At 32.8% G+C, this 22,433-nt stretch overlaps 3 protein-coding genes across 9 annotated transcripts; 1 reads left to right on the top strand and 2 right to left on the bottom strand.

The window, feature by feature from the left end:
* Positions 1 to 3,277: 3,277 nt before the first annotated feature.
* LOC119632296 (BET1 homolog) lies at positions 3,278 to 6,270 on the bottom strand. The gene has a single exon (XM_038025134.1). The coding sequence runs from the start codon at positions 5,938 to 5,940 to the stop codon at positions 5,584 to 5,586; it is 357 nt and encodes a 118-aa protein (XP_037881062.1). The 5' UTR covers positions 5,941 to 6,270; the 3' UTR covers positions 3,278 to 5,583.
* Positions 6,271 to 11,431: 5,161 nt separating this feature from the next.
* LOC119631469 (lysophospholipid acyltransferase 5) lies at positions 11,432 to 17,933 on the top strand. 6 transcript variants are annotated; one of them, XM_038023698.1, is made up of 5 exons: positions 11,432 to 11,558; positions 15,765 to 15,909; positions 15,979 to 16,716; positions 16,780 to 17,072; positions 17,139 to 17,933. In XM_038023698.1, the coding sequence occupies exons 2-5, from the start codon at positions 15,798 to 15,800 to the stop codon at positions 17,565 to 17,567; spliced, it is 1,572 nt and encodes a 523-aa protein (XP_037879626.1). In that variant the 5' UTR covers positions 11,432 to 11,558; positions 15,765 to 15,797; the 3' UTR covers positions 17,568 to 17,933. The 6 variants fall into 6 exon arrangements, with proteins under 6 accessions (XP_037879626.1, XP_037879625.1, XP_037879623.1 ...); XM_038023697.1 differs by lacking the exon at positions 11,432 to 11,558 and adding an exon at positions 11,569 to 11,753; XM_038023695.1 differs by lacking the exon at positions 11,432 to 11,558 and adding an exon at positions 11,569 to 11,957.
* A 1,971-nt stretch (positions 17,934 to 19,904) lies between these two features.
* LOC119631373 (ruvB-like helicase 2) lies at positions 19,905 to 21,680 on the bottom strand. 2 transcript variants are annotated; one of them, XM_038023520.1, is made up of 3 exons: positions 21,610 to 21,680; positions 21,049 to 21,554; positions 19,905 to 20,992 (listed from the first exon to the last, which is right to left on the bottom strand). In XM_038023520.1, the coding sequence occupies exons 2-3, from the start codon at positions 21,514 to 21,516 to the stop codon at positions 20,021 to 20,023; spliced, it is 1,440 nt and encodes a 479-aa protein (XP_037879448.1). In that variant the 5' UTR covers positions 21,517 to 21,554; positions 21,610 to 21,680; the 3' UTR covers positions 19,905 to 20,020. The 2 variants fall into 2 exon arrangements, with proteins under 2 accessions (XP_037879448.1, XP_037879447.1); XM_038023519.1 differs by having other exon boundaries at positions 21,049 to 21,654.
* Between the last annotated feature and the right edge of the window lie 753 nt (positions 21,681 to 22,433).

Genomic DNA, 22,433 nt, shown 5'->3' with positions numbered 1-22,433 from the left:
AACAAAACCTTTTTTTTTTTTTTGTTTGTCATTCTTTTAAGTTTTGTGAACAAATTGTTGGAACATCCCTTTAATTAGTTGTTAGTTGTTTTTGGTACAACATTTTCTTTTTTTTTTGTTTTTTTAGATGAGTGGATTAGGGATAGTAAGTTTTTAGTTTTTGTCCATCCTTAGCGTTTTTGATGTTATTGAACTTATTCTTCGTTTTCATCATTAGATTTTCATCTTGCAAATTTTTCAATACGGTCACCGGAACATAAGTAACCAATGTATATAATATGTTAGATCAATCCTTATCGACATTCCGGCGTTGAGTTAAACGAATGCGACCACGAAAAGGCGTAGATCTATTGTATTAAGAAATAATACAATTTTCAGCCTTGTCAATTTAAAAAATTCATTAAAAACGAGCGGACCTTATAACCTTTAACGGGATTTGTTTATTCAAGCGACTGTGGATTCTTATTACAGGCCATGCACATTCGCTTCTTAGCAAATTTGCAAATCTCTTTAATGGCACGCACAGGCAAAAGCGAATCACTACTACATTAATAGTTGGTTTGTTTGTTAATTTATCAAGGAGAGCCGATGGCCTGTGTTGCTAGTGCTCAATGTCTTTTTTTTTTTTAGTCTAAGAATTTATTTCATTAGTCTAAAATTATAATAATAAAAAAACTCTACCGCAGTCGTGGGTTCAAACCTCAAGTGCGGTAGAGTTTTTTAATAACAGCCGATAGCCCTAGATGCTAGTGCTTTAAGACTTTAGTCTTAGAATTTATTCTCTGGCTAAATTTATAATAATAATAATAATAATAATATAATAATAATATTAATAATTTATCAAGGAGAAGAGTCAAGAGAGTTTGAATATGGACAGCCACACACAAATATGAATAAAAATTTGTTCCTCTTTCTGCCACTGTTTTGTCTGTCAGTGACGAAACAAGCAGAAATTTTAAATGGTTTGCGGAAAATCGCTTCGATACGATATGTAAAACAAGCTATGTGTGTGTTCAAATACATATAAATACGTTGTAAGGAAACATTTTGCTTCCTCACCAAATTTATGTTTATGTTATTTATGTCCGTTCTTTCCATTTGTCTATGCGCAAATTCAGCCATTCGTCGTCTGCTGTACAAAACACTAAAACTCCGCGTCAATAATTTCGTTTAGAAGTCTGCGTACTCGTCCCATTCGGCCGCCAAATGTCTTATGATTATGTATTATGACACGGCTATTGCTTTGTCGATCACTACTTTGATCTATGGTCATCATATATATATATATATACTTATTGACACTGCGTGCATTGTTTATAAACGTGCATTTCTTTCTTTTAATTATATATATTGAGTTGTTGATTTTGCTGCATATGCGTGTTTTGATTACCTTCAATATATACCCTGAACTATGATTTCGATAGGTACGCATATGAGTATGCGTGGTCTTTTGTTTATATATTTTTGTAAACATATACTTTTTTTCTCCTTATAAGTATACATTTTTGTAGTGTCAACATATAATTTGCTCTTATAAACATGCTTTTTGATTTGCTTATAAACATACAATTTTGTTTTTTTATAAACATGCTTAAATATGCACTTGTCTCTTTGTAAAGATATATATCAAATTATTAATGTATATCCACTTAAATTCTCATGCTTATTAGAGATATATAACTTACAATATAATGTTGTTGTATGTTTGCCTAAAATCTGCTACAACCCATATTTGTGTTTATTACGGCAGTTTTCTTTACTCATATAAACAAACTTTTACAAATTCATATAGATAGCATCAATATCCGAGATGAATATAACTTTTATTGAAATATGCTTACACATATATTGATCTTGCTAAAACAGGTCTTTTCAATAATCGGACACACCTTGCATAGCCTTATTGTAACACATACGTAGAATAATTTCCTTTCGGCGACGAACGTAGCTATGCATAATAAAACACGATGCACAACAAAGGCGACCTCTCCAGCTGCATTATATAATCCAAAAAGTAAGTTCGTAATTATATAGACAATGTTCTTTTATTACGGGTAGGGGACGACTGGCTTAGCATAATCGCTATTCTTCAGTTACTCTAATAGACAAATAGGCATAACAGAGGTAGAACAGATTTTTACGGATTACCAACCATTCCTAACGTCTTAGTTGTGGTAACGAAAAACATTTGCTTGCAGAATCGTAGCGACAAGGTTAATGTAAAACGCGGAGCCCAACGAAGCCAAGTTCGCCGAAGAAGCATAAAATGTGAAGTAAATAAACGGGTTCAAGGTCAAGTGAAACTTTCACTGTGCTAGTCTTCTTTTCGCCCTTACCGATTAAATCCACGACCGTAATTTCATTAATTGTTAACCAATATTTCCGAGAACTAATATAAAATAAATTGGTGAAAACACGAAAATCGAAGTATTTTTGTCTTATTTATAAATATCTTCGAAACGAACTTTCTGGAAATTCCCAAAGTATACCTGGGTTGAGAAGCACGGTTACACCTTGCAATCAATTTTATTATGACAGTTCGTTTATGACACAAAAAATAGAGAGCAGTCAGTATCCTCAACGCTTTAAGATAGATATACCAGACAAAGTTTTTCCTTTGCGACTCGAATAGTGTGTGTTAAAAGAGAATAAGGAAAATTTGTGAATGAGAGCGTGTGTGATTGAACCTTTCGTGTATTAGTTCTTAACAAAAGTAAAACATAAGTAAGAATTGTATATTGGGGTGTAACCGAAACATTAATACCCATCATATTATCTGACTTTTTCTGTTTTCAAAATAAAAGTTTTTATCGTATAGGTCTGTGCTAAGGTCACTTGCAAGTTCTTCTGCAAATTTGAAGGCGATATCTTCATTTCCGCATAACGCCGGAACGGAATTTTTCCTACAGATATTACACAGTTTGGCGCACGGACATACTTCGGTGCATTCCAAATGTGAAACTGGCAAAGAATTTATGTACTTTATGGGATTTTTTAACTTTGTTTTTGCGCGTTATATAGGTATTGAAAAAAAATAAAATTTTTATATACTATAATATTGGATAGGCGTGGTCAATTTGTTCTATTTTTCTCCAGGTACGACAGCATCGCCTATAAACTGGCGTTTTTGGTTCAGTAAATATACCCGCTGTTTTTCGGTGATGGATTTGATTAAAATGTTGTTGCTTTCGAAATTATAACGATTCCAGTCCAGTGCATGCCGATAACTTCAAGTGTTTCTTTCGATTCGTTCAATTTTTTCCATTCCAGCCATGTCTTTTTTTTTTTGTGGCACCTTTTTTTACTTTCAAGTTTTGCGCTCAAGTGTTTAGTGCATTCACATCGATTTTAACGCAGCATATACAAGCAGACGGCAGCTGAACTTTTACTTCTGTGGTCTTTCTGTATGCCAGATCAACTACTTTTGCTTTCCTTTTATATAAGACATATCGAAAATGTTAAAACCATAATTTCACGTGAAATATCACTTTAAAGAACCCATTAACAATTTTTTTATAAATTTGCGTTGATTTTTCGATTTTTTTTGGTAAGCGTTCGCTTAGCACGGTTAGCTTTTTAATCATTTGTCAAGTAAAATACCTAATAATTAATTAGATCTTATGTTTCAATGATACCGTAGTAAGCACTCATATATGTTTATATAAGATACATTAGGTTAAAAAGGGGAAAATATAGTTATAATAATATACAGGCTTATAACTCTTCTACATTAATGGATTAAATTCTTTTACCTTCCGAATGGTACGTTACATCTCTTCTTTAGTCTTTAAATGAGAGGAATAGTGATATATATATATGTCTCACCAAAGTTTGTGGTTAAAATATATTTTCCTTTTTTTTTTTTCTTTATTTATTTATTCTTTTTTTTGATTCACAAATGCTATTTCTGTAAGATGTGTATTGTGTAACAAGAATAATAGGATTAGAGTGAAATGATGATAAGATGATAATGAAGACGATGTTGATAGCGTATTATATGGTAGCCCAGCAACAGCCAAATGCGGATTAGAGATGATAAAAACTTTCTATTAATTGCCGCATAACTCGAAACTCGAAAACCATCGCTGCCTAATATTAAGCCACTGGTAACATCAGTAGCACTTCTCCTGCGTAATGTAGCATCAATGCTATCGGTGCCGCGTAATCTCACTGATGGGCTACGAAATTTAAGTGATGTCATCATAAACTTTATAAAACTTTTTCGTATTCATTGTGTAACATCGAGACCATTATTATCATTTTTTAGCGGCTCTGTCAATCATTTATGGCGGCATAGGCGATTGCGATTATGCGTTGTTGATCTTAATGTGATGGTATTTGATACAACTGCCAATGTAGGTGAGGATGTATTCTGTATTTTATTATTTATTTTATTAACACTGGTGCAGTCAGATTCGCCATAAACTAATCAAATGCTGTCCAATCGCACGTTATAACGAAAATCCACCCAAAACATTGGAGACTCATAGTTGCCGTAATTATTTTACATATATTGCGGCTTGCGCTCTGCCTACCGCAAACTTATATGAAATGATTAAAACAGCCGTAGAAAATTTCGATTTACATCGACAATTGATCTTGGATGAATACCGAAATAGTCGAGTGGGTATTATCTGTGCTCGCCTATGCAAATGAAATGAGTCAACTAGTATGAGGACGTGGATTTGCGGTATACAGGTAGCAATAATTTCCACTTTTATTCATTTTAATTGTCCATTAACGGAAGAGGAAGAACTCTCAAATAATCGTCATCTTGCCAAGAACGGGAGCTTTAACGAATTTTGCCTTTTATCAGCCACCTCCGGAACATAGAGGAACGAAAAGTTGTCCATTCAACTTTCACTCACTCTCAGAACAAAATTAACTAAGAATTTACTATCGCCACTTAAAGGACTGAATACTACCGATAATGTTATGAACGCAGCCCAACAAATTCGGAAATAGAATTAATAAAAAGGGTATGAAGACCATATCTCACCAATTATAGTACGCAAAATCTCGCACAAGAAAAAGCTGATAACAATGTAAGGCATGCGCGTTCAAACAAAAAAAACATGTTTTTACTAAATTGCAAGAGAAGATCAGTCTCTGGAATGAGAAAGCAAACTTATTAAATAAATACTGCATTACATCTTTCAGAATTTGCTATAGGTGAAAATAAAATTGAAGCCAGTAATTAATATCAATTAATCAATGATGATCATGCTTTAGATTATGCTAGCTGAGGAAGCAATCGTCGCCGGCCTGTTATTGGATGTAGTTGAGAACAAATTTCGATTAACCAGAGCAACTAAATAATTAAACAAATATATAACATTGTACCGTGTAAGGTAGCGTCGTTATTATGGAGCTTAGTAGAATTGTTTCTTGCTGTAATGTTATAACTTAAGAAAACACTTTCTATTCTTATCCAAATTTTTTTATATACATATATTACCAACAAATATTAAGAAAAAGGAGAAGAATGTAATAAATAGGTTGTGAAAAAATACGTTTGCTCAACTTCATTTTTCCTAAGCTTTACAAAATAAAATATAATTATTTGAATGAATACGTCCGACTTCATTTTAGTTTGATAACTACATATAACAACAGAAAAACGAATACTATAAAAAGAAGCATATAGCACATGTGACGGCTGCTTGTGTTTTTACCCAAACGCACTACGCGACCCATTGTATTACTGAGAAAACCATGCGTACGATCCATGTCGTCGTCTATGCCACGTAATAGTTTATCTTGATAACGTACTTCATGGCCTATATCAATGGTTAGGCTTTTTAAGGCACCAATTTTTTGTTTTAACTCTTCAGCGGACCGTTCATTTTCTTCCTCTAGAGCGTCTTGCGAAACAGCAACTCTGCTGTTATCGGTGGATGTCTGGGTTAAGGGTTGGTAAGGGTAATTATTTCGCCTCATATTAGCAGAAGCCACGATTGAAATGATGAAATTCCCCCAGTTTAATTCTTACACCCAAAACAAACGAATCAATTAATTATGAGAATGACACACAAAGGAAAACAGTTTAAATGCTCTCTTTTTTCCATACAGCTTGTAGTTTTAAGATATATTACACCCCCAATGTAAATTGTAAACTTTTCTTTAGATATTTTTACGAATGCCAAAGTATGACGTTGAAACTTTACTTTTCGATCTGCGGCTAATGCAAGACAGCTGATTATTCTTCTTCTTGTGTTACTCAGCAAATCAACAAAGGAAAATACGCTGGGATGTGTAAAAAAGGCCCAATGTGTACGCAGAGTTCTTTGTTTAGGCCTTAGTAAAGGTAAGGTTAGATTTATTTGATGATTTTATGATTTTATTATTTAATAATTTTAGTGATTATTTGATTCAAGGTTTTTTTAATTTTGCCTGTTATACGTCCGGAACGTTATATTTCCTTTTTTTATAGTTTTTATTAAAATATGCGTACTACTCGTCCGACACGGAATATAGAATAAAAGCGCGACGAATAAATTCCTATTTGTAAGATGTAATGTTTTGTATGAGTATAAAAATTTATATGAAGGCATTAATGGGTGCGAGAGTAAAAAAATGTAAAAGAGAGTAAAAATTCATAAATTGACATTAAATGCTTAATAAGATTATGTAAAAAAAGAAAACATTGCGCAGTACGATGTTAAATTGTGACAACGTAAAATGTCAAGAATGCTGCGGTCACGAAGACCACATATACCCAATTGGCGTAGTGTGGAATGGCGAACAAAAGTGGTGAAAATTCGGACAAACAAATAGGATATGATCAGGAGATAGCAAGACTCCACATGTACATGAAGGGTTGCTTACTATGTTAATTTTAAATAGATGATCATTACCTCTCGTGTGATTAAACGTTAGCCTGTTAATAAAACAAAAAATGTTACGTTTGAGTCCGCAATTGATAAACCAAGGGGCTTTATTTATTTGTGGAAATTAAGAGTCTAAGTGACGAACACGATCATTAAAATGAGATGGCCTGGAAGACTCAATTTCATCTGCAGTGTTGTTGCTAAGAGGGAAATGATCGTAAAGAAGGCGTTCATTCGAAAATATAGTGCTACATGGATGATTTGAGAAGTAAGCTCCGACTTTAGTATTGGGAAACCAAAGGCCGCTGCCTACAACATCGGTCCTCAATCCATCAGTAAAGACGTCAAATAATCTTCAGTCAAATCTCGTAAGCCATTGACACGTAATTCAAAATCTCAGTCATTAGTAAGCTTACGGCCCGTTTCATCATCAACCGCCACTTTATCATCATTAACTTAACCGAATATAGTTAATTATGATTATCTGCAGCTTCAAAAACAGCATCAACAACGCCAACAAGCGCAACCGCAATAATCACAATCGGTTATGCCACAAGAGCAAGGTACATCGGCTGATAATATAATACAAATAGGCCAAACTTGAGATGTTCGCCGGAAGAGAATTGAAAATTTTGTTAATGAATAAATTAAAACAAAGATGACTCAACACAGACACCCGGGGAATACCTGTGAAAGATCTCCTTTGTTCAACGACATCCTGGCTGTTAATTAACATTATCTAATAGAGAAAGGGGTTATATAATAATTTAAGAGGGAGATTTAAAGAGAAAAGAGTAGAATTTAAGATGTTAATATTGACAGACTCAGTCGCTGAGATTATCTCCAGAAAGCACTCAATGAGAATATGGTTCTTAGTAAATGCTTTGTTTATTGCTGACCACAAAGAGGCAATGTTGTCTTGGGCAGGTCTGCGATGTTTAAAACCAAATCGGAAGTTGCTGAGGACGCATTTACACAAGGGATACGTTTGTAAATATGAGTATAATACTTTCTCGAAAATTTTTCTAAGTGTAAAAAATAAGGTAATACATCTGCAGTAATTAAGATTAGTTGGCGAGTTATTCTTTTTTCTTAAAGTGAAAATTTGTAAGTCGTACCAGGAAGAGACTATATAGTGGGTAATTTTAATTTAAATTCTTTTAGTAGAATTAATTTGTTTCCAATATTCAAAATTTTGAGGTCATTGTCACGAACATCATCTAAGCCCGGAGATCAGGTTTTTAAGAAAGTTATGGCTTTATCGAGTTTAGAGAGAGAGATACGTCATTTAAGAAAAAACTATCACGTTCCTCATCAAGTGATACAGAGAGGATTATATGAGCAGAAAGTCACAGAACTCGTTGAAGGGCTGTGTGGGTATGTAACAACGAGAGGAAGTAATACTTTTAAAAATTCTCACAGTACGCCAAAGATCTGCGACTGACATGTCGCTATTGACATTTTCACAAAATTGTTTCCAACGTTTACGTTTTTCTCGCCTGAGAATATAAGTATATTCCTTCCTAACATCGGCTAAAAATTTAAAATTCATTTCAGAAGGAGATCTTGTGCATTTATTTACAGCGAGTCTAAGTTTGGCAGCGACTCGATTGCATGCGATGTTCCACTAAGAGTTAGTAGGGTAACATTTTATAGACGTCTCAGTTCAGCTCAGAGGATTAAAGGAGAACTTTGAGAATCGATCAAAAAAACAACCCAAGATTGGCTTGGTTGGTATTTAAAATGTTATGGATAGTATTGTTCAGTAAAAAGGGTTTGATGTACTTTGGAACATGGGTATGTGAGTGACACTGGGTAATAGGATGCAGATGAGGACTAATTTCGACTAAACAGTGAGGTGTCATTAAGGGTCCTCCAGGTACGCAATTAACTTTGATTAGGTCTACAAATCGAAAGATCTATTCAACAAAAGACGGAGCCAAAATGAGTAGGATCACCATTATTTAGTTAGTAAATTGCTGCTTTCCAGAAAATCTTGTATTTGTCTGCCTTTTGAATTGGAAAAACGACTACTCCAACACATATTGCGTGCATTAAAATCACCAAATATTGATGCAGATCTGTTGGATCTGAAAGAAATTAACCTGTTAATGGAATATAGCAACTAATGATCAAGAGTGCAGCTGCAAGTTTCAATGGGTACACAAATTACAAAATTAGGAGCGTCAAAGAATGAAAGCTTGTTAGATATAAGGATCGCCACCACAAGAACCACACCACGCCCATGAGAGGAGTTGGAGATACGATCAAATCTAATTACTTTATAATTTTTAATAGAGAAAGAATCATGAGGCTTAAGAAAAGTTTCAAAAAGACAGACGGACAAGTTTCAAAGAAGTTATTGTTCAAGCTGTTTTAATTTGTTACGGATGCTAGTGCAATTAAGTTGAGCTATTTTCATCATTGATTCAGAGGGAATAGGAGTACGAACACAAAGGAGGTCGTTGGTTAAAAAGACTCTTATCAGATAAGCGTGTGGCGGAATTAATAATAGAATTTGATTTAGAGTACGGCTTGATATTATGTAATTTTCAAATACGATCAGAGATTTCAGATAAGTTAGAGCAAATGGTAGAATCAGTGATCATTTCGTGATCGGAAGGAATATTATCTGTGATGGGTGTCTCGGTCTCAGGATTTGAAGGTTTTATATTGGAAGGGGAGATGATGATTTCAGGAGTTATCCTTTTTCTTGATTGGAAGTGAGACAATAGATTCCATGTTTGGTGCTTTGATTGTTGGTTGAGCAGTCGATGAAGGTAATTTAGGGAAGCTCTCAAGAGAAAATGAAAAGTTTGGATTAATTTGGACGTGTAAGTACTTCGAAAAAAAAAAATAAATTTGTGATTTGATATGTTCTGCTGCGTCTTCTTTGAATTTGACAAATTTTCTTGTCTGTTGAACAAGTTTTGGAATTAGAAGATTGATCATCCTTACAATTAATGCATTTTTTGGCATTTTGATGAAAATTCATGGAACTATCGTGGCTTGTGCCACAAGAATGGCAAAGCGACTTTTGGCGTGAGCACATTTCATCTGTGCGGCCTAAACGCCAACGTATGCCTTCCAAACAGATGGGGGAAGGTAAAACATTTCCGGAAAAACTTCTACGAACTGTATCCAAAGCCCCACTAGAGTTAGAGATTTGGTCGAATTTGTGAAAGTGCATGACTTCCACAGCTTTGCAGAAGTCAGGTAGGGGATCGAGTTTAAGCAGATTTTTGGGAGAGGTATTTGAATGGATTTCAACTTGGATGAACCCAGAGGGGATAGAAGTAACCTCGCGGATTTCGCAGAATTCGTACCGGATGTGCGCATTATAAATATTGTTAAGTGAAATATTGGCGGCTATAGAATTTGTCGTAGCCGCATCGGAGGGGTTAAATTTAATTTTTTGTTAGAAAAAAATCGAGGAAAAAGTTAAGGAAATCATGATTCGGCCAATATCGATTATTGGCAAAGCATTTTTTCGGGGCTGGATAAATACACTATACTCAATTCTAGTGTGGGCGTCAGCTCGAGCCTTGGCAATTTTAACGTCCCTACTTTCGAGGGAGAAGATTCGGGTTTGTGGCTAAACCATGTTTCGCAGATTAAGTTTTGCAGACTTAGAGATGATAAGCAGCCAACTTATGAAATGGAATGAAGTCGGAGTGTGTAGTGATGCACTTTGAGGTAGATATACCCCGCAGTGGGAGGTAATGTTGTTCATTTTCCTAAATCGCAAAGTTTCACTTTTTCAGATGTATTAATTGTTATCTTTTTTTTTTTTTTTTTTTGATTTAATGCGCCTTTTCTCTCAGCTACGTTGCACAAACAGTTGCTGGTTTTGTTTTTGTTTTGCTTTTAAAAATGATTTTGTATTGATAATTAAATTTGAATTATAAATGCGTTATTAAGTTGTCACTTTTGTAAACTTTCACAGGGTTTTTTATAACAATTCAGCGTATTATTTAAAAAATTCGTTAATTAACAAACTTCGTCCTGATCGAAATTTTCGTTTTCACATTTAAAATATATTTACAAAATTTTTATTGTGTTTTCCCGTAAATATTCTCTAAAATTCTTCATTTTTCGGGCGTGTCAAATAGATTATCGTTTTTAGGTTGAGTTAGTACGGAATGTGAAAGTCTTATTTGATTTGTCGCCATAATTAATTATGTTTAAAAGGATTCATTTGTCTTTTTTTTAAGTTGATTGATCAAACAACATTGGTCCATGCACCTCTCCTCACCCTTCTTTCATAAGCAAATAGAAAAATCTTTTCGCGGACAGGTCTCATTAATCTAATGCCATCTAAAATAATCTAATCTGTCCCCATCAGGAATTTCCCCATTTTAAGATTATTTTTTCAATTTTTAGATACTTAAGTTGTTTACTGCGCTTATTCTCATTAATTCCTGGCTGTTTTTACCCAATAGATTTCTCATTTGGCGCGGTCGGAGCGAGAGCGCAAAAATTGCAATCTTGGAAACTTCACTTAAAATACAATGATGTTTTTATTACACAATTTTCAGGTAAGCCATCCAAATATGGCAACTCTAATTTTACATTGCTGTCACCGAAAGATAAATTGATTTATATAAATAAAACCAACGAAAGAAATATCTAAATTTAAAGTATTGACACTAAATTAAAAAAAAAAAAAAGAGGAATTATATATTTATAGAAGAAAATAAAAATATTAGCTAATAAAAATTCTAATAGGTAAAAGGATCCATTTGTTTTCGTTAAATTATTTGCATATGCGTGATAAATGAAAATACTGTTCTCATAATCAAGATGAAGGTTTATATATTTTATAAGTTATAAGTGAAATCTGAAAAAGAAAAAGTGAGAAACATGCAAGATTTACTTAAAAAGTTCTAATAGAATTGAAGGATTTATATTCTTTATTCAAAAGTATATAAATTTTTATTTTACACTGTTAGAGAAAGTCGTAAAAGCAACAACGTAATAGTGGCAAAATTAGGTGGGCTAAAAAGTAGCTGTCAGGGGCATATTTCAATTGCTAAATAAGAGTAGAAAAGTAATTCTCTTGTCTAATGTACGCTTACTTGTATGTAAATATAAATATATAATTGGATGATAATATGTGTGCTGAAGGTAAATATAGTTTTTGTCGTCTTGTTTTTTGTTTTTACCGGTTATGTATGTACATATAGTCGTTACTAATTTTTGGATGTGGTTTTTGTTTTTGGTTTTTAATTAAATGATGAAATTGCCTATTAGAGAAATCTTATGCCTTAAGTGAGAGATAGTTTAGTTTTATATAACAACGTCTAAGCATCATCTTAATTTACATAAGCTTATGAATTTTGTGAAAGTATTTCATTTTGGTCAAAACGTGATCGGTAAACTACTTACATACAGACTTTAAATTAAAATTGTAAACATAAAATTGTGTAATCAATAAAATCTATATAAAAAAATACACGAAAATATATGAAAAAGAATTCGTATTATAATTATATAAAAAAAAGCAGAAACCAATTTTTTTTTAAATTTAATGATTTTCTTAAATTTGCATTTATATAGTAGGATTACATCGAAAGAAAAATTTAAATTAATTTTGACTCGGTTGTTGCTACGAAGTGAATTATAGATATACAATTTTTGTTTAATCACGGATATTAATGCATCCATAGAAACTCTTAAGTTTACGTAAACAACATGTAATTTCATCTTTCTTATATTCATTCAAATTGATACATTTTTGTATTCATCCTAAAAGAACACAGCTGCCTACTCAGATTTATAACCATCAGATATACTTTTTTTAAGTCGTTGCTTTATTGGAAAAATTAGGATTGAGAAAAACAAACTAGACAATCCTAAGCTTATGCTCAAAGTAACTTAATACGTTTGTAGAGGCTAATGTAAATAACAATAACATTGATCTAATGCTTCATAACTATAATATATTATGGGATTCTGTGTCACATGCATGTGTGCGTGTGAATTTATATGTGCGTATATATGTCACAACTGTTTTGCTTATAATTCTCATGAGGCTGCATTTTTTATATGCACTAATTTTCAAGAGTCTTATTATCAATAACTGTTGACGTTTAATCAAATCAAGGACTATACAATAATTTTGATAGAAACATAATTGATATAAAATAATAATACATAGATCGTATAAGAACGTATAACAACAATGCATGCATTCAATTGTTACGTATAGAGGGAAGAAATTCTTATTGCATTCGTTAGTGAACATAAGCTTGGCTCGAAATTTGCAAAAATGCGCCTTATGTTATTTCTAAAGCGAAAGAAATCTATTATCCCACTAACGAAAACCGTATTTTTTCGAGTGGGAGGAAGGATAACAGAGAAATAATATTCGAGAAACTTATTAAGTATCTTTTTAATTATTAAAAAAAAAAAATTGAATTATTTCAGAAAAAAATATTGAAAGAGACCACACTGTGTTTATATTCGTTGGGCACCTTTCGTTTAAGGCGATCTGGGGCAGATAACCTAGTTGATTGAATCAAAAAAAAAAAAACTAAAAACACTTAACCTTAATGCCTATAGCTAGCGAAATAAATAGGAGACTTTAAACATTGTAATCAGGCCCACTATTAAATACCCCACATCACATTGTCTAACACAATTCTTATTTTTAAGCTACAACAAAAAAATTTAATATTTGTTGTTATATGATCTTACTATTATGGAACCGTTTATTAAAAATTAGACTTCTTTGGAAATAAAGATTTGTTGTGCTTAAGAAGTTCAAAAATTGTGGTGCGTGTTTAAAATTCAGCAGAAGTTATTTTTATATCAAATTACTATGGATCAATTTTCATCATAAAATATTAAAATTTGGGCTTTTCTGCTCTACGAAGGATCAAGTTTCGTGAAAATCCTTACGTAGGGGAGGCTCCAAAAAATAGTCCGAGATGGCTCAAATGTCGTGCAGTGAGTTTTTTTTTATCTTAAATTACTAGTACGATCTGATTTTTATCATGAAACATTGAAAATTAGGCCTTCTTGTTGTATGAACTTCAGTTTTCGTTATATGACGGAGATTTCAAAAAATTGCTCCAGCCGATCCAAACTTTTTACACCAATTCACTATGCAGAAATTCTATTACTCGCTTGCAATTTTTTTCATTTTCCCGTTTTCAAAGTAGGGTGTTACAAGGAGAGTGTGTGGGCCAATCCAAACGATTTTCAATAGCGCTCGTCGATGGGTCAAAACTCGTCAGTGTATACTGGATGGACGTCGGAAGGACAGACAGGCTTAGATCGTTTGATTCTGAATGGATCAGTATAATAAAAAGTGGATCCTAAGCGCCTCTCAGTGTTACATATATCCGCACAAACGTACCATAACCTGTACTGTAATAGAGCACTGGTGTAGGATATAAATATTGATTTAGTGTGATTGGCGAGTATTTAAATAAAAAAATTTTAACATTTGTCCAAAAAATAACAAAAAATATTTATTAATAAAAAATATTTAACGTTAACTTAAGCATTTTAAAATTGCTGTAAAAAGCTTCAACTCGAAAAGAATGAAAATTGTACGAGTTGTTGTGTGGTTGAAAATGTATGGTTTTGAAATGTATTGCAGACATGTTTCATAATCAAAACTAAAGACTTAACACTAAACTTTCAATTTCTAAGCAAAGGCGCTGAAAGCTTTCGAATCGTTCTCTCAATATCATGTCTAATCAACATTTATATTTGTAAAACTATGTTTGTTAGTATATTTTTATTTGAAAATGCTCTTAAATGCATATACGTCTTGGATACGTTCTAATACAATCTATGAGTGTTTTAGAAAAATTCGAGAAGAAATTCACCGCTGAAACACATTAGATTGTAACTTCTCAGCAGGGATCCATTTGACATAGGCACTTTGTCCAAGGTGTTTGGGGTAGAGCGCGCCAAAATTAAAGTAAAAGCTTTCTTTAATATAATGAACTATTTCTCCACGTATTCGAGAAAATTTAAAGGAACTATTAAATCTTAAGAAATCTATAAAAATGCATATGTATATATTATATAACGAAACAAGTGGATGGTATCGGCTTATCTTGATTTGAAATATCTGAGCGACACGTTTCAGCCCGTCGTTTCGACAAGAACAAGAAGGTTTAGTAACAAATTCTTTTGTGCGTAAATAATTTTTTCAATTGGGTTTCACAATTCCCTCGTTGACTTGTACTTAACAGTTTTCGAAAAACCACTTATCCTCTTCATTATATAGAAAGTAGTTATGTAACATTATGTAGATAGTGATAGCTTTTATTACAACCAGCACTGCACATACGAATTTCGTTCTCTACAATTGAAAATCATTAAAATTACAAACGAAGGTTTAGTATTTGTATTTAATTTACGCGTCGACACTTATCGATTTTCGATACGTTTCTAATACTCACGATCGTTGGCTGGCCGGTATGTTAATTTTATTAAAACACTTGCCTTCGTTTCCTTCGGAGACGCTATACTGATCTCGTAAAATGCATATAATCTTGACAGTAAAAAATTCTTCATCAATTTAGGTAAGTTTATGAAAAATATTCTCGTGGTAGCAAAAAAATTAAAAGATCAACTTGACGCTTTGACATGGAAGCATTGCAAATTGTTGGGAAACAAATGTTCAGGTACACATTTTATAGGTGATCCTACAGTATTTATATATAAATGGGAACAATCTATAGCTATAGCCAACCACTTTTATAAAATATTAAAACTTCATTTTTGAGTTACATTCGTATAAAGTTGATTTGTGTGGGCATTAAAGATTCGGTTAAAGTTGTATGTAACTTTCTTAACTGCTCTCTTTCGCATTATCGTTTGAAGGCGTGAGAACGCCATTAATATTTTGAAAGTTTCTCGAATTATTTGCATGTTTTTATTTTATTGATTACTTTCTGCCATATCTTATAGTATTAAAACTAAATTTTAAAAGAATATTTAAAAATGGGTGCAACAACGAATATTGATGATAGTGACTTAGATTGGGCACAAAATCTGGCAAATAAAACTGGTTCACCAGAAGCAGCAATACGTCTATTATTGACTATATGTGCAGGTAACTGAAGTGCTTATGTAGTAGTATTATTGTTATTGTAGTATAAATTGTTAATATAAAATTTTTCAGGTTATCCGATTGCTTTAATATATCGTGGTTTTATCCGAAGTATACCAATTTTTAATGTACATCACCTGTTTTTTGCTTTAACTGGCTCGGGTTTATGTTATTTTAACTACGGAGTTGATACTTATCATTCCTTGGTAGCCATCTGTACGAGTTACATTTTAATGCACTTATTTTATAAATCGTCAACTTATTTGATCGCTACCAATTTTACATTCCATATGGGATATTTGTTGACGGGCTATTATTTCACGGAAAGCAGTGATTATGACATATTATGGACGATGCCGCATTGTGTCCTGGTACTACGGATGATAGGCTTTGCTTTTGATGTGGCCGATGGTCAGAAACCACATGATAAACTATCTAAAGATCAACGGGAATGTGCGCTTAGGGAGTTACCTACATTGTTAGAATTATTGGCGTTTTCCTATTTCCCAGCATCATTTTTGGTGGGACCGCAATTTCCGTTTCGACGCTATCGACGTTTTATTAATAGAGAATTTATGCAATACAAAGGATCGGTACAAGAGGGGATGAAACGTTTAACATTGGGTTTGATTTATTTGGGTATACGTCAAATGGGTACCATGATGTTACCAGATGATTATTTCTTAACGGATGCTTATGCCAATCAAACATTTTTACGTAAAATTTTTTACATGGGCTTATGGGGCAAATTCTCTCTTTATAAATATATTTCGTGCTGGTTGATGACCGAAGGCGCATTAATGTGCTTAGGTAGGTAATTCCGGGTTGCGTATAAATATTATTTATTTGCTTTTCATTCTATTTTAAAAAAAGGATTTACCTATAATGGCGACGCATTGGACGGTAAGCCAGATTGGTATGGTTGTTCAAATGTGAAATTGTTGCACTTAGAAACTGGAACTTGTATGCAACACTATGTGCAATCTTTTAACGTGAACACTAATCTTTGGGTGGCCCAGTATATCTATAAGCGTTTGAAATTTCTTAATAATCGTACCATTAGTTACGGTGGAGCACTAGGTTTCCTAGCGGTATGGCACGGTTTTCATAGCGGCTATTACATGTCCTTCCTATTGGAATATATAGTGGTTACGGCAGAAAAACAAGTGAGTTTATTTGAAATTTTCATTTATTAGCTTATAAAGCTTATAAAACGATATTTGGGTCTTTAGATCGAGGAAGTTTACATCAAATCCGTTATACCGCACATGGGGTCTGTAGTTAAAAGTTCATGGTACAGTTATTTAAAACTTATCGCTTTAAAGTTTTACAACATCGTGTTCATGGGCTTCTGTTTGACTCCATTTATATTCTTGAGCTATGAACGATGGATACAAGTGTTTAAGTTTGTTGACTATTATGGTTTTATTTGGCTGTCAGGATGGTTGATATTCTATTTCGTCTATCAATATTTGCATACGGACAATACCAAGAAAAGTGGTCATTCCGTTCGCAAAGACGAAGTATTCAGTAAAGCTACAGATTTATCGCCTACCGTTGGCGCTGCCCGATACGATAAGAATTCCATAGCGGTAGATGCGAATTTTAGTCAAGCAACTGATTTATCGCCTACTTTCCAAAGCAATAAAAAGAATAACTAAATAAGGCCCCAAAACTTAGGATAGATTTTCTTCCTCAAAAGACATTTTTTCCAACTTCGAAAGAGAACTCATATTTTGTCTTGCACTCTATTAAGTATCAATATCTAGTCAGTGTATGCTCTATTAATTCAGTTTCGGGAAGTTGTTTTTGCAAATTTTACATCAGAATATAGAGAAATTCAAAAATCTCAACTATTATTACTTATTAATAATGGTAATTAAGATGAAATCGTTGTCCAGGTTTAAGCGTAATTTTATTCGGACAAAGGAAACGAAAAGATTAATTGTGATTGCTTTGTTTTTTTTATCTAAATTGAAAAATATATTCTAAAAAGGAAAAGAAAAATACATCTTCAATTATATAAGAAAAAAAAAAAAGAAAAAAAAAAAAGTAATGCAGAAAATTTAAATACGTCAATGTAATGAAATAATATGTATAAATATAGATTATCCAATGAGAAAATATTGACGAAGCTAATGTAATGAAATTTGTAATATGATGGTAAAAATTATATTTTTGTAATTTACAAAAACTTTGAAAACTACCGACAGGGATGTAGTTACCAAAACAAAACAAATATCTTTTCAATTCACTAGATAATATTATTACATTTTACAGTTGCGATAAAATTTTTGCAAATTTTTTCTGAAGGACTGGATTTTATTTTCGCTATATATAGACAGAAGTTATTTTTTCAAATTTCCATTAAGGCTTGGATATTATACCAAAAAAAAAAAAAAAAAAAAAGTATCTAAATATAAATTTCACATTATGATGCGATCAAAACGAAAGCATTGCATCTTTCTTCAAAAAGCCTCCTTGTAATAATATTTCTATTTACATATATTTTATCGAATAATTTATATATCCATATAAGTATATAGCTTTGCACGTTATTTTTAAAAATTATTGTTTTGTATTATTTTTTTATATATATTTGTAAAGAAAACTTCAGAGAAGAATTGCCATTGATTTATCGTGAACTATATATTATATATTTAGTTAATAAGTTAAAAAATAAAAATAATAAAGATCTTGTGATTCTGGCCTCAAATACGTTTTTGATTATGCGGAAAAATGTTAGCCTTAAGTTGTTTAATGTTTAGGCCTTATTAAAATTTAATGGTTTTTCTTTTCTGGTATAGCGTTGAATTCAAAAAAATGCAAGGAGATGTTTTTTGCGTAATGTAGTACGTTGCCCTCTTATTATCGTATTGACAATCCACCCTGAAAAATGCTTGCAATTACAACGATTTAAGAGTTGTTTTCGACTCAAAGCTGAATTTCGATATTCATATAGAAGTTTCAGTTAATAAAATTAGATTTCTTTTAGGGTTTATATAAAGAATTCAATGACCCATAAGTTGATCCAGCGTTTGTGTACATCTTTACTCTTGAATACTCGCCCGTATTTTGGCTTCCTAGTTATAGATGTCATGATGATCTTTTCCGGTCTGTTCAACGGGACTTTTTGATCTTTGCTTTGCGAGGTTTGAAATAGGATTCTACCCTACCTCTTCCACCATATAATAATAGATTGAAGCGCATTCATCTGCCTGCCCTTGACAAAAGGCGTGAAATGTTGAGTGCAACCTTCGTGTTGAAGCTAATAAAAGGAGATGTTCATTCGGATGCCTTATTAGAACTTATAAACATTTACATCCCTAGTAGAGTCTCTAGACACTCTGCGCTCTTGTAGCTACCACAATGCCGAACCAATTATGAGTTCTTCAATTTGTGTAATATGTAAAATGTTCAACGATCATTTAATTTACTTGATCTATCCGTTTTGTCCGTCAATAAGTTTAAATCATTATACTGCATAACTAACTGCTAAACATTTTCGAGTCTGATACAAATACATGTAAATTGAATCTAAATATTTCTCTGTTTTTTCTCACTTAACACGAGTAACACTCTTGTTAATGTATAAATAAGCACTTATTTATTCAGTAATGTATTTTCTCTGTATCTTAATTTAGCGCTTAGTTGAATTCTGGCGCATATTACGTGGTGATCTTTGTTTATTCTTTTTTTTTTCTCCTTACTACGTTTCCAGGTATTTTGTAGCTTACATTCATTCGACTAATGACTTGTTCTGGAATGGAATTTAATTGAAATGAAATAAATAAGTAAACATCTATCATTCGATTTAAATCTTAATTTAATTTCTGTACACATCGGCTTCCCTTTCTTTCGATAATAGACCCTTATTTTTAAGCAATTCATGCATATTTATGTTATATTATAATCTTGCGTAATTTCATATTGAGTAAACAATGAAAGCAAATTTAAGATCCAAAAATACTTTTCGTTAAGAAAAAAATGATTTTGCTCGTAGTTTCAAGGAATATATGATTATTATGAATAATTCAATGTTTATTTTATTACTGATAAGGCATCAAAATAAAACTACGCAGTATTTTAAAGGTAGAATGTTTAACGATCCCGTTTAATGTTCCATTAGTTGAGCATCTCCGCTGCCATCTTCTTCACGTTTCGGTTGCAAAATTGAAGCTACGTCCTCCACTTGTTCCTCAATTTCATTAAACATATACTCATCTTGGTATTCTTTCAAAATTCGACTGGACCGATTTTCATCTAAAAATAGCGAGTAGACTTTTTTAACGTCTTCGGTGGTTACTTCGGTAGCCTTGCGGCGGCGACACACTAAATTGGCCGTAGTTATTAACTGTATGGCATAACGCAAACTAGTATCCGTAGCAATCTTTGTTAAAATGGTTAGAGCATCAGGATGCATAAGGCAGTCTTCTTCCTCACACCGAATTTTTAATATTTCCTTAATTTCTTTCTCAGTATAGGGTATAGTGCGTATGATAATCATACGATCTAGTAAATCAATAGGTATACCATGAGGGCTGCGATAATTGGTGCCGCGTATACGTGTTATACCGCGGTTAGTCGCCATTACAACTACGGGTGCCATATCAGATTCTAAAGCACGGTTGAGGAATGAGAAGCATTCAATATCCAGCATGTGCACTTCATCGATGAACAAAACACCAGGATTAATTTCAGCTTTACCCTCTTCGCGCCATTCCAACACTTTATTATTAATTTGATCGCGTACTTCTTGTTTAATTTCACCGGTATCGCCCGAAAAGAGTGCTAAGAAACCGTGGGTACGGCTATTAATTACATCGATTTCATGTAAAGTGACAGTATGAACGACTTCTTTGCGTTTTTGTAGCTCGCCTTCCGGACACTGAACGAAGCGAGTCTGAGCTCCCGTAGCATCATAGTCACGAGCTCTTGTAAAGCTGCGTCCCAGTTTGTTAACTTTACCGGAAGCCTTGTCGATAGTTATAACATCGCCAGCCTGAATTTTCTCTTTAATAAAACATTCGATAATTTTATTGCCCAAGTCGTAATTGGTTTCCATTTCAGTGGTTTTTAAGGTGACCTGAAACGATATAGGGAATTAATTAATTGAAAATATGCAACCAAAGCCGGAATTACCTTTCCCACTTTTTGGCCTGTACCAGTGACAGGACGGTCGATTTGTATTTCAACAACTTCGCCTTCTATTATTTCAGTTTCTTCTTTTATGCGCACGCCAATACTTTTACGTAAAGCTTGAGATAATGCTTCGGTTTTACTCATTTCTAACGAATAGATTTCCGAGCCGGACATACTAGTAAAAGGCGTTTCAGTACCCAGAGCTTGAGCCATGCCCACCGCTATTGCAGTTTTACCAGTACTCGGTTCACCGGCTAATAAAATGCACCTCCCAGCCATTTTCCCTTCACGCACCATTTGTACGACAACACCAGCGGCACGTCGAGCATCTTTTTGTCCAACCATACCCTGGGAAACAGCACGCGCTTCCAATACATCATCTAAGCCCAGACCACGTATATGGGAATGAGCGCCTATACGTTCAATACGCGTTATATCGCGCACTTCAATTTTTTCTCCATCAGTCATTATAATATTTGAGGAAATTCTTTTAATTCTAGAGAAGTCTTGTAAATTATGTTTTATTTCGCAGTTGCTTGGAAACGTAATTTCATACCTTACCGGACTGTTATTGTGAATTATAGAAAAGATTAAGGGTCAGTAATGCATACTATATCGAAAAAAAAGAAAAAAAAAAACACTGTTGCTCATAAGAGCGTTTTTAGTTTTAAAGTACAAAATTTATATTCTGTTTTTCATCAGCTCGTTGCGGAAAAAGGTATTGAAATCGATTGAAGCATGTTTCAAGACAAAGGTAACGAAAACGCAATGAAAAAGAAAATTGTAAAATAATAAAAATAGTAAAATAGTGAAATATGTAGATAAAAATAGAATAATATTCTTATGCTAACATTTCAAAATGTTACTAATAAATATTTTTACCAAGTTTTATTCCAAGATGACGTGTGTAAGCCTGTCTTGTGATTTTTGTTCTTCTATCGAAAGTTGGGAAGTTTTAAACAAATCCTTTATTGTTTAATGAGAGCACGATTCCGTCTAGTCAACTGGCAATACAACCATGAAGTGTCAATGTTTCACCTTCATATTTACTATACTTAACAAAAAAAATATTGAATCAATTATGGCCTTAAGTCTTCAACACGCGCATTATTTCTATTTTCAGGATGGGATTTTAACTCTTTCAATTCTTTACGAGACTTTGTTTAAAGCGAAAAGTTTAATAATTTTGTGTGTACAAAAAAAACAAATAAAGCAAAATGAAAAAAATGTTGAAGGAGGAATAAAGACAATCTATTTTAAATTTAGAATTTATTTATTTAATTTATTTTTATATTGAACTAATTTAAATTTTTTTATTTTATAGGATTTTAAATTTTTGTTTGTACGCTGTATGACCAGAACTTTTAGGCAATGATTTTACTTTG

Source organism: Glossina fuscipes, unplaced genomic scaffold, assembly GCF_014805625.2.
Source record: "Glossina fuscipes isolate IAEA_lab_2018 unplaced genomic scaffold, Yale_Gfus_2 1, whole genome shotgun sequence".
NCBI lineage: Eukaryota > Metazoa > Arthropoda > Insecta > Diptera > Glossinidae > Glossina > Glossina fuscipes.
The sequence above is the reverse complement of the archived record's forward strand: the minus strand, read 5'-3'. Positions and strand labels throughout refer to the sequence as shown.

Bases quoted from the DNA above. Each gene is read 5' to 3' on its own strand.
- LOC119631373 (XM_038023520.1), bottom strand. From the start codon at position 21,516: ATGACTGATGGAGAAAAAATTGAAGTGCGCGATATAACGCGTATTGAA. The intron at 20,993-21,048 runs GTAATTCCGGCT...ATATCGTTTCAG, and splicing joins CAGGCCAAAAAGTGGGAAAG to GTCACCTTAAAAACCACTGA.
- LOC119632296 (XM_038025134.1), bottom strand. From the start codon at position 5,940: ATGAGGCGAAATAATTACCCTTACCAACCCTTAACCCAGACATCCACC.
- LOC119631469 (XM_038023698.1), top strand. From the start codon at position 15,798: ATGGGTGCAACAACGAATATTGATGATAGTGACTTAGATTGGGCACAA. The intron at 15,910-15,978 runs GTAACTGAAGTG...AAAATTTTTCAG, and splicing joins ATTATTGACTATATGTGCAG to GTTATCCGATTGCTTTAATA. The intron at 17,073-17,138 runs GTGAGTTTATTT...TTGGGTCTTTAG, and splicing joins TGGTTACGGCAGAAAAACAA to ATCGAGGAAGTTTACATCAA.